This window comes from Lolium perenne, chromosome 2 (genome assembly GCF_019359855.2).
Source record: "Lolium perenne isolate Kyuss_39 chromosome 2, Kyuss_2.0, whole genome shotgun sequence".
Taxonomy (NCBI): Eukaryota; Viridiplantae; Streptophyta; class Magnoliopsida; order Poales; family Poaceae; genus Lolium; species Lolium perenne.
Window position 1 is genome coordinate 316,205,080 of NC_067245.2, and position 12,014 is coordinate 316,217,093.

A 12,014-nucleotide genomic window follows, 5' to 3' on the forward strand; every position below is an offset into this window, starting at 1 on the left:
GGTAGCAAAAGTGGAAGAGAGATGTGGATGATTTGATCTGACGGCAAAAAACGGTCCAGATTGAGTGATCCGACGGTCGGGGACCCGGGGATCTGATTTCTGATCCCCCGGGGGACGCCCAGCACTGCCCGAAACCGGGTTGGTGAGGAGATAGTTCAATTTCTTTCACAAACTCAATCCTAACTTTCAGTATAGTTAAAAATAATGAACTAGCGTAAACCGACGGATTCAGTCAAACCGTATTTGCCGACCGCAAGGGAAGGAGAAAGTCGGTGCAAGTAGGGTATGCGTGCTTGCATGGTTTGTTCTTGAAAAAAACGTGTTTGTGAGCGAGCGTAAGACGGTGAAGACATGGAAAATATTACTACTACGTAGAAAAGATGGGAATGGAAATGTAGAACATATGTGCTTTCTCTATTTCTTTTGCACAAAATAAACACGACGCGGACTGTTGGCTGACAATTGTTAATCAGCAAACACTCTTCGGCTACTCTTCTTTCTTATGGACTTTCTTATACTACTTACACTATCCTGACAGAGACTGTACTTCCTATCCTGACATACATACACAACTAAAGAAATTTCCCAAATGCGCCCCAAAAGACCGTAATTTGGTCACGGAAATCCAATCGGCCGCAGAATTGGCCATCCACCGAACGAACTTACTAATCACAGTTCCACCAAATTAATAGGCTTGGCGTAGGTGCATCGAGGAGGCGGCGGTGATGAGCCCGTCACCCGGGAGGTTCACTTTTGCCGGCGCCAGCTCCCAGGCATCGAGCTTGGACACCTTCACGGCGCCGGTGCCGTTGTTGAACATGAAGAGGCGGCTGTTGGCCGTGGCCACGTGCTCCGGGTACGCCCGCGCCGTGATGACCGTCCGGCCGCCGCCGCCGTAGCTCTCCACCACCGAGTGGTCAACCTGTTGCAAGGATTAGAACGCATGTTCTCATTTGATTTTCCAGTGCAAGTAAGTGTCTGGATAATGTACTGTTTGTGACGAGGAGCTCACCAGTGTCCTAAGCGATATGCTCCTCTCCTTCTCGATGTCGATGTCCACGAACCCTCCGTAGGGCGGCTTGTACACGTCGGCTCTCGTGGTCGATCTGCACAAGTTAATTTTCAGGAAGATTGTTAGTATCATGATTTTGCTGTCACTGCACTTGCTTAGGTTCAGAACCGAGGATGCTCTGTTTTTGTTGTACCTTCTGAGGTCGGTGCACATGAGAACCTTGTACTTGCCCTCGTGCCTGAACACTCTGAAGAAGACGGACGTGTGCTCCTGGAGGTCACCGGAGGCAAGGACGAGCAGCCCGAACGGGCCGACGCCGCCTAGCACGGACGCGCCCTTCTCGCCGCACAGCCTCTGCGGATCCAATAGCTGGTTGGGGTCGACGTTCTCTGCGCCCTCCAGTGATGGAACCTCGAAGACCACCTCCACATCCGCCTGCATGCCAGCGACGCCGATGATCTCATTCATGCCACCGGCATTCATCTCCGCTCCCAGAAGCCCGACCCGCGTCTTCCTCAGAGTCTCGATCTCCTCGATCGGCCACTGCAGCAGCTGCTTCCCGTCGTTGGAAAGCCAGATCCTCCTCGGGACCGTCTGGACGCCAGCCCAGCCCCTGGCGAGGTAGTCGGCCTCGGGGTCGGACTCGTTGGCCCAGCTCCAGAGCACACGCCGGTTCTTGCCCGCGTCGTAGAAGGACTTGGACGCGTAGACGTGGCCGTAGTCGAAGCGCTGCCAAGTCCGGCAGTCGTTGTCCGCCTCCACCGGCGAGAAGGTGTCTGCAGCGTCGTCGTACCGCCCCAACACGTAGTAGTCGCTGAGCGTGACCATCACGCTCTGCTTCAGCACGTGCCTCACCGCGGCGCTGTTCGAGGGCGTGTAGTCGAGTCCGTTCTGGTCGCCGGGCCCCGCCACGGGGAACAAGTCCGGGCACTCCACCATGCCGGTGACGCCCGACGAGTAGAGCGGCTCGGCATTCCGCTCCCAGTGCCGGAAGTCCTTGCTGCGGTAGACCAGCGTGGACCCCGTGCCGTCCTTGAGCCCTGCGGAGACGGCGACGCGCCAGAGGCCGTCCCGGCCGATCCACGCCGTGGAGGGGTCCCGGAAGTTGTCATGTACGACGTCGTCGGGGAGTGCGATGACGGGGTTGTAGCTGGGCTTCACCCACTCGCGGAGGAGCGGGTCAGAGGCGTTCTTGGGGAAAGCAACGTTCTGGACCTGGTTGTTGTTGGCGTCGATGCCAGTGTAGAGGAAGGCCGGGGTGCCGTCAGCGAGGAAGGTGGCGGAGCCGGACCAGCAGCCATTGATGTCGAAGGAAGAGTCCGGGTCCATCGCATTCTCGAGGGCGGACCAGTTTATGAGGTCGACGGAGACGGAGTGACCCCAGGAGAGGTTGCCGTTGCCCCAGGTGGCCCGGAACGGGTTATGCTGGTAGAAGAAGTGGTACACGCCCTTGTAATACATCGGCCCTGTACATTCAAATAAAGAATAACCGTTAGTTCACTTTAGACAAAAGGCTCGAAATAAGTTTGACTTTGAATTAACTAAGCTATGAATCGGTTAGAAGTTATGCGAAGAGTTACAACACAACACACTGAATAACCGTTAGTTCACTCTGTATCAGTGCTCTGCTTTTGCAGACAGTTTCAGTGCTCTGTTCTTTTAACCACAGCTTCGGTGTCCTCTAACTTCCTAAAAAAAACTGCACTCTTTCATGGCAAAGGTAGTTGTTACAATCACGACACGTTCGATCACTACCGGCAAAGCGGTGTTTTAGGGATGTTACACCTGACATGTCTCATCTTACTCAAAATTCACATTGTGTAGAGATACGTTTCATCTCTTATTTGGTTGGTGAAAATTTGTGAGATATTAACTAAGATATGACAGCATAAATTTGAAGAGAGTGGTCAAAATGTTTAAAGTCACTAGTCTGACGCAGAAAGTGACTTTGTCTACCAAATCTATTAGTCCGTTTTTTGTCTGACTAAATGACGACAAATAGTTCAATTAGTACGTGTCTATCTGGCTGAAAACCAAAGTATAACTTCCTTCCGTCTCAGGGAAGAAAAGTATAGGAGTAGCTAACTTTAATCAACTGATCTTGAGACACTAGAAACAATTCAGCTGTCCTTTCTGAGCAAACTTTTGAACTAGATACGTTGCCACTTTGCCCACGGTAGCGACCAAATGGATCACTTGGAAGCAACACTTGGACGCAAAGACAAGAAGCAAAGCCACAGTTGGACGCAGAAACAAGAGGAAGCAAGCAACGCTTGGAGGCAAGGCGCAAGCGCGCCAACCAGACCGCCGTATCGCTGCGGACCACACAACACAAGCATCGGCCTCTGGAGGATTTCCTCTCGCTTTCCCTACCCTCTACCGATGGATAAGCCTAACCGTAAAATCTAAAATCCAGTGTTCACTGATGGCGACATCCGAAAGTTCATTCCAGGTAGAATTTCAGACGGCCGGGAAACTAAGAAAAACCCAACACCTGTTTGGAGGAGAGAGCTGTACAGATTTTTTTACTAACAGCTTATGCTAGGTTAGGCATGAGATGCGTGTGAACTTGGTGTGACTTGCCAATCAAATTGGTTAATATGTTCTTGTCTGCGTAACCAAAGTCTAACTTGCGTCTAGCTTGGGGACGAAGAGTATAGCTTTAATCAACCGACCAGGAGATGGAAACTAAGAAAGATCCAACACATGTTTGGAGAAAAGAGTTTTACAGCTATTACTACTCGTGCAATGGTAGAGAAGGCATGGCTTTCCTTATACATCACCGCACACGAGACGGACGTCCGACGCATACTACGGGGTCCTACTGGTACAGGCTGCGCCTGCGCGCCAACAAAACCGTCCAAGCGGTGCGGGCCACACAAGGATCCGCCTGCCTACCCGTTCAGGACCGCCCCCGCCTTTCCCCACCATCTATCTATGTACTATAATTCCCGCAATAGGAAGGAAGTAAATCTATCCATGTTCACCGATGGCGACGTCCCATAATTCCGGGATAATCGAAAATATCAGGTAGAACTTAGCAAGCAAGCGAGGATAATCAGAGAGAATCGCGCGTACCATTTGGATCTGATCCGCACCAACATGAGGAGGCCGCCATGAATCCAGCCGCGATCGACGGATACAGACAGAGGAGAAGATCCAGGTTAGCCGAATGAATGGATAATACGCAGCTGGGCGGAGAGAATCGAGAAAGCGTGGATTCCATATATACCGTTCTGCCAGTTCTCGGCGGGCTGGAAGTGGTAGGCGGTCCGGAAGCTATCGTGGCCGGCGGCGGCGTTGCTCTCCGGCGCGGGGTCGGCGAGCCATCGGAGGGCAGCGGTCGGGGAGATGAGGAGGCAGAGGAGCACGGCGCACGCGGCGAGACGGAGACCCGCCATGGCGAACCAGCCAACTTGGCAACGGAGAGCGGGTGGGAGGTACTACGAGGGCCAAGTGGACAGGCACTCGGCTGGGTGGAATGGTTGCTCTGCCTCTCCCGCCTCGGGGTGTGCATTTATACTGCTTGCCATCCGTCTAGGACAAACAGTACTATCCATATTTCTTTCATTTTCTTTTCTGGAATGGAATTTGGGTGTGAGTCAGGGACCTTGGAACGGAACGGAACGGAACCCTGGTCCTTCCTTCCTTTTTTCCTTTTCCTCGGAGGCCACCGGCCAGTCGACCGACCAGTCACGATTTTCCTCCAGTACGTGGGTGGTGGGTCCTCTCTAAACAAGGGACACCTCGATTCTTTGCCAGCCAGCGCTAAACATGGCTTCTGGAATCTGCGACCGGCCAACATATATGGATGAATCATGGATCTTGCCAAGCTGATGAATATAGGAACTACGTACAGGTAGGATTATCTGTTAATATCCGTCGTGGTGGGCCCGACTTTATCCACCCGCATGCCCAACACCTGGCCATCACACATTCACACGACCTGCCCTATCCGTTCTGCATGGCCTAGCTTGCTAACTTGTGTTCTCCGAGCTCAATCATTCTAGTATTGCTTAGATCAGGAGCGGCATGCAGAGAGTTGCGTCCAAGGAACTACGTTGAGAGCTGCGCGCCTGGATTGGTGAAGAATCTTGAGTCTTGGTCTATGGCTTCTGCTAGCACACTTCTAGTGTACTGATAAATTACATGGGACATTACGGTCCTCATGATGTGAATCATATTTGTTTCTTAACTCAGCTGAGATAGCGCATAAGCAACAATGAGTCTGGAGATGTGCCGGGAAAAGCAAGAATGTCACGCTACACTTAAGAAATGTCGATAGAAAAATTAATGCAGGGTCCCTTCATACGCAGAATGCGACTTCCATTTCTGTGTTGCTTTTTCTCGAGTATCCGGTCATGACCTCCACGATGGAAATCCTAGGTCAAAGCTTTATTAGCGTACCTCTCAACGTTGTTGTTTTCGGGTTGTTCGTCTATTCAATGCGCGGTTTGGAGTTTGCTCGGATTTGATTTTCAGGTTTAAAATACATGCATGTTCTGCCCTTAAGCGGTTTGATTCGGCAACAGTGACGGTTACACGTCGGTCCCTTTCCGCGCTGCTTTTAAAATTTATTCTCGCGGTCCACATAGGAAAATTTGGCACGCTCTCGGTGTTACAATATTGTGCTTTTATATCGAGAATGGGACTTTATTTTTGTGTTGCTTTCTCGAGTACCCGGTCTTGAGCACCTGGATGGAAATCCTAGGTCGAAGCTTTATTGGATGTATCCGTGAATGACGTTGTTCTTGGATTGTTCATCTATTGAATGCACTCGTCGGAGTTTGCTTGAATTTTATTTTCAGGTTGCAAACCCGTGACCCGCCGGCCATAAATGGGTTTATTCGGCAACAGTGACAGTTACGTGTTGCTCCCTTTCTGAAGATGTTGCTTTTTGAAGAATCGTTGGTCCACGTGGCATGCATAAAAGGATGGTCGATGGTGCTGCTCACCGCCGATTACCGGTGTTCTCTTTTTCCACATTAATTTTGTTCTTCGCGTTCTCAATGTCTTGACTAGCTTTTGATACGGATGTTCCCTTAAAGACTGGTTGAATTTTTTTCTTGAGAATGTAGACCGTATTCTTGATAGTAATATATGGAAATATTGCCCCTTGCAAGGAAAAGGATGGACTAACATCTTTTCATTGTGGAACGGACTCACTTTCCCCTCCCCCTCCCACCGCTTTTCCTCTCCCCCTTGGTAGACACACATTTCTTGCCGGGCCACCCCCGACTCCGATCCGGCGGCTCTGCCGGCCGGAGATGGAGAAGGGAGGGCGCCGGAGTAGTTAGGGTAGCTAGTAGTTTAGGCCATGTGCCAGTAGTGGGCTTTTTGCCCGGTAGTTGGAGACGAGCTGCAGATCTTGGCGCCCAGATCTCGTCAGCTTTAGGAGCTCTCTCTCTACTCTGGTGGCTCCGATGGATGGAGCTGGGGATGTTGAGGGAGATCACCGTCTCCTTAAATAAATAAGTGGCTGCTGGCCATCTGCTGGCGTTGGGGTGTGGAGTTCCTCTGTTCTTCCTGGCCGGCCGAGGTGGCGAGGAGGAGGAGCAGTGGGGCGTCACCAATCCAGGAGCTTCGGCACCTCTGGCCGGCCGTGGTGGCGAGGAGAGGCGAAGAAGCCCATGGATGACTCTGGCGTTCACCGGTGGTCTCTGGTCTCCAGGCGAGGTCTTCATCAATAAGTGGATTCTTCTTCAAGCCAATCTTTTCCGCCTGCCTCCTCCTATCCGTGGCAGGAATGGTGAGTTTGATGGCGGGCCGTTTTGCATCGACGGCGTTGGTGAAGGATTTTCTGCGGCAAGGTGCTTCTCCCCTTCCAGTCCTAATCCTCTGTTTTGCACCGTGGTGGTGATGGATGGAGGAATCGACTGGGTGAGTGAAAGCATCTGCCAGCAGTGGAGTTGGGAAGCAATTTTTTTGAGCAGCACATCGGCGGCGGATGGTAGCCGTCCGACATCCAAGGCCAAACCATGGCCTATCCAAAAGCCAGTGAAGGACTCCGGCGTTTCAACCTCTTTTGCGAGGCCCCTCCTGAGGTCTGCAGTCGCATACTACGGCTGCGTAGAGGCAAGTGGTTCCGTCCCCGCCTCTTCGCATGACGGCGGCGTAGCGGACCTCTGGCTCGGCGGTGGTGAAAGAGAAGGATCCGATTGCGTTTCTCCATCTCTCAGTGAGGTCTTTTCTGTAAATGCTGGGGACCTATATGTTTTATTCGATCTTATGGGGTCCTTTGTAATAATTTGTACCTCCACCGTTTGGATTTAATGAGAAGCTTCCTGGCCCTTCGGGGCACTCCTTGTTCAAAAAAAACATCTTTTCATTTATGTTTCATGTAGGAAGAAGACTCTTGGAATAATACATAGCCTCTCAAGTCTACTCTTCGTCACCAAATTTATTGCAAGTATGACTTCTCCCCATGTGCACGAGAGGCAAGTTTGTATGCCAATAATTACGACCTCGGATGCACACAAGTTGATAGTTTATATTTTTCGCACCTAGATTCCTATCACATGTGGGGTAGATTTACAGGTCTCTATTTCAACAAATGACTTGGAATTTGTTTTTTTAAGGCACCGCCTAGAAGACAATCGGGCTGGAATCACATGCTCCATGATCGATGAGTCATACCTTCTCCTCTAGCAACAAAATATATTCAAATTAATTGGAAGTGTTCGGACATCTTTTATCTGGATTTTTTTCAGTGCCGAACAGGACGCTTCAACGAACTTTATCAAACGAAAAGTGTCACGTCGGCCACGTGTATCTCGATGCCTTCTTATCCGGCAGGAGCCGACGTGGAAAGAGAGAGCGGACAACGACAGCCCCGATGAGTGACTAGGCATCCGGTGGTCCTCGTGGAAGAAAGGCGATATTGTTCTTTGCCAGCGGCCGGTGACGAACGTCTAGCACCAACTGGGATGAATCTTGGGCAGGTATTATCTGTTAATTGCCATGGTGGCCCAGGTATGTCTTCCCGGATGCTTAACACCTAGCCATTCTGCATGGGCTTTGCTGACCTCTGATTTGTGAGCTCAATTATTCTAGTGTTTAGATTAGGAACGCCATGCAGAGAGTTGCTTCAAACGAACTACTACTCTTAGAGCTGACTGTGAACCGAGGCATAGCCGTTGGGATGGGCTGATGCATCCCCGTCCGCCCAGGTTCGAATCTCCGCACTCGCAATTTGATGTCGTACACACAATCACTTCTAGTAAAATCACAGCGCTTTGGGTTTCTTCCCCTTAAAGCCAAACATTTTTTTTTACTCTTAGAGCTGACTGCTTTGGGGCAGAACCAAGGTCTATGGCTTGTACTAACACACTTCTAGTGATACAATACAAGAGAGATTACGGCCCTGATGTGAGTCATGTTTGTTGTTTAGCTCAACTGAGGTAGCGCGTAAGCAACAATGAGTGTTCAGGTCTTTGGAGATGTGCGAACAAGTTTGTCACGTTACACTTCAGATGAAATGTCCATATAGAAACCTACGGTATGTTCTTTTTTTTTGTACATGTCCTACTCGGCTGCAGAAGGAAGGACGATTTCTAATGGACGATCTTAAAATCAAAAGGCCAAGGCTCTATGAAATCACGTCGATACTTTCACAAGTTATCTGTAGTCATAGGCTACATCACTATTTTTCTCTAGGGTCTATATTATTACTGCTTAGCTTTTAATTTGCCTATGACCATCAAAGTAAATGTGTATATACTGATTTGAAAAGGGGCGACTCTGGCCAATGGTTAAGTTGTTTCAAGCTTGTGAAGACTCACGTGCCTCCCGGCATTATAATTGTCAAGTTCTTATTGAGGAAAAAATGCCACGGTCCGTGCCATGGTTTGGTTTCTTCATACATAGGAGGTGTCACTTCAATTTGGTGTTGCTTTCTCGAGTACTTGGAATTTCGGGATCAATATATCTAACTTTTGTTGGTTGTACCTACCAATAATGATGGTGTTATTGCATTACTCCCGGGTTAAAGGCATTGCCGTGTGTTTGCGCAGACGTACATGCGCTTCAGGATGAAAACCCAGACCTCGCCTTAAATGGTTTGATTCGGCAACAACAACGGTTACACGTTGGTCCCTTTCTGGGGGCGGTGCTTTTGAAGAAACATTCTTGTAGTCCACTTCTCATAAAAAAGATGGTCGATGGTTGATTGTTTGTATATCATCGATGTCTTGACTGCCTTTTGATGCCATGTTCTCTTAAAGACAGGTTGTAATTAATATTCTTCATAGTAATAAGTCACCCCTTGCCAGGAAAAGGATGGTATAACATCATTTCATATAAGTTTTCATGTTCAAATAAGACTGCGAGATTAACAGCCCCTCAAGTCTACTCTTTGTCACCAAATTTATTGCAAGTTTGGCTTCTCCCCATGTTTTGTAATACGGGCCAGTAGTATTTTATCATGATAGGCAATTTTCTATTCCAATAATGACGACCTCGGATCCACACAAGATGATAGTTGAGTTTTTGGCATCCAGATTCCTATCACATGGGGGTACATTTACAGGTCTTGATTTGAACATATGATTTGGTATTTGTGTTTCAAAGGCACCGCCCAAAAGACAGATTGGAAACGGGCCTGGAATCACAAGCTCCATGATGAGTCATACCTTCTCATCTAGCATCTTATATCTGATTTTTTTTTTCAACCGAAACATTTCATTTTAGGCCGAGGAAACAAGAAGAAAACCCGAAGCATAGAGTGTCCCTTATGCCGGACGACTGACTAGGCATCAAGTCCTCGTGAAAGGAAGGCCATGTTCGTCTTCGCCAGAGCCAAACAAAACGTCTAGCACCAACAAAGGTGAGTCTGGATCTCGGCCAGTTCATGCGTGGTGGTGGGCCCAACTTTATCTTCCCATATGTGTAGTACCACCTGGCCATCACACATTCACACGGTCCTATCTTGTCTACATGGCCTTGCTAACTTCTGTTTTGGGGGCTCAATGATTGTATTGTTTAGATTAGAAACGGCATGCAGAGAGTTGCGTCAAAGGAAGTGGTACCCCGAGAGCTGCCTAGATTGGGCAGAATCTTGAATCTTGATAAGTGGCTTGTATCAAAACATATGGGAAGCGTTGCCCTAATCAGGGTAGCCGGTGTGTTTATATATATGGACAAGGTTACAGGAGTTCTACCTCTATACGAGAAGAATACAAGTCACGGTACAATACAGGAGATCTATACAAATACTACAGCTAGCTATACAGGACGTTTAACACTCCCGCTCAATCATAACTTATCTAAGTTAAGATTGCAACGAAACACAGCTAGCTGTCTTGAGGACAGTGACTTTGTGAAACCATCAGCCACTTGATCTCCTGAAGGAACAAACCGTATGTCCAAAAGCTTCCGAGCTACTCTCTCATGAACAAAGTGATAATCTATCTCAATATGCTTTATCCGAGCATGAAACACTGGATTAGCAGAGAGATACGTAGCTCCAATATTATCACACCATAAACATGCCGTTCTATCCTGCGGCACACCCAACTCATTGAGTAAACTCTGCACCCATATAACCTCCGCTGTGGCATTAGCTAGAGCCTTATACTCAGCCTCTGCACTTGATCTAGAAATAGTAGCTTGCTTCCTTGCATTTCAAGAGATCAAATTTGACCCCAAAAATACTGCAAATCCTCCAGTAGACCGTCTATCATCTGGGCAACCTGCCCAGTCAGCATCAGAAAAAGCACTGACTGTAGTGGAGGAGGATTTGCTCAAACGTAATCCAAGGGATGTTCTGCCACGAAGATATCTCAGAATACGTTTCACAGCTGTCCAGTGAACTGTGGTAGGTGCATGAAGGAACTGACAAAACTTGTTCACAGAAAACGCAATATCTAGTCTGGTCAGTGTAATATACTGCAAAGCTCCAACAATACTCCTATATCGAGTAGAATCCTCACTACTCAACATCTCACCATCTGTCACAGATAGTTTTTCAGACACAGATAAAGGAGTATCAACTGACTTGCAGTCTTTCATGTTCACCCGGCTCAACAACTCATTTGCATATTTTTCCTGAGAGAGAATTATAGCATCATGTACCTTGTTTACCTCAATGCCAAGGAAATAGTGCAAAGCTCCCAAGTCCTTCAAAGCAAATGCTAGGCCAAGATCATGAAGTAAAGCATCAACGGCCTTCCCTGATGAACTTGCAACAACAATATCATCAACATAGATAAGCATAAATATAGAAACTCCCCCTTTGTTGTAGAAGAACAGAGAAGTATCAGCCTTAGATGCAGAAAAACCAATAGAATGAAGCTTGGAGCTGAGCCGAGAGTACCATGCTCGAGGCGCTTGTTTCAGACCATACAAAGCTTTATCGAGCTTGCAAACATGTCCCACACGCTCCTCATAACCAGGAGGTTGTCTCATGTAGACCTCTTCTTCCAGAACACCATGTAAAAACGCGTTCTTCACATCTAGTTGGCGAAGATGCCAATCACGAGAAACTGCAAGGGATAACACCAGGCGAATCGTCGCCACTTTGACTACATGACTGAAAGTATCCTCATAATCGATACCATAGCGCTGTTTAAAACCCTTAGCAACAAGACGAGCTTTATACCGTTCAACTGAACCATCAGCTCGACGTTTGACTTTGTAAACCCATTTGCAGTCAATCACATTTTTACCAGTACTAGCAGGGACCAAGTGCCATGTTTTATTTTCCTTCAGTGCCATGTATTCCTCATCCATGGCAGCCTTCCACTTGGAATCAGTAAGAGCTTCATGAAGATTAGCAGGTTCACCAGTGCTGCAGTAGTTAGCGAAGCGGACACGATCATAACGGACACGACCATCAGTAATAACCTTCGGCTGCGAGATACCACTCTGAAGACGTGTATGCGGACGAGCAGGAGCAGACACACCCGAAGCTACAGCAGGATGAGGAGCAGATGATCCAGACGAATCTGCAGAAGAGGACAAACCATCACTGTTCGCCACAGATGATCCTGTGGCCTGCTGTTCG

General features: G+C 48.5%; 1 protein-coding gene across 1 annotated transcript; it reads right to left on the reverse strand.

Annotated features, from left to right (window-relative positions):
- Positions 1–393: 393 nt before the first annotated feature.
- On the reverse strand, positions 394–4,512 carry LOC127336742 (beta-fructofuranosidase, insoluble isoenzyme 7). The gene is made up of 4 exons (XM_071826796.1): positions 4,245–4,512; positions 1,206–2,478; positions 1,013–1,106; positions 394–922 (listed from the first exon to the last, which is right to left on the reverse strand). Exons 1-4 carry the CDS (start codon positions 4,411–4,413, stop codon positions 686–688), a joined length of 1,773 nt encoding a protein of 590 aa, XP_071682897.1. The 5' UTR covers positions 4,414–4,512; the 3' UTR covers positions 394–685.
- Between the last annotated feature and the right edge of the window lie 7,502 nt (positions 4,513–12,014).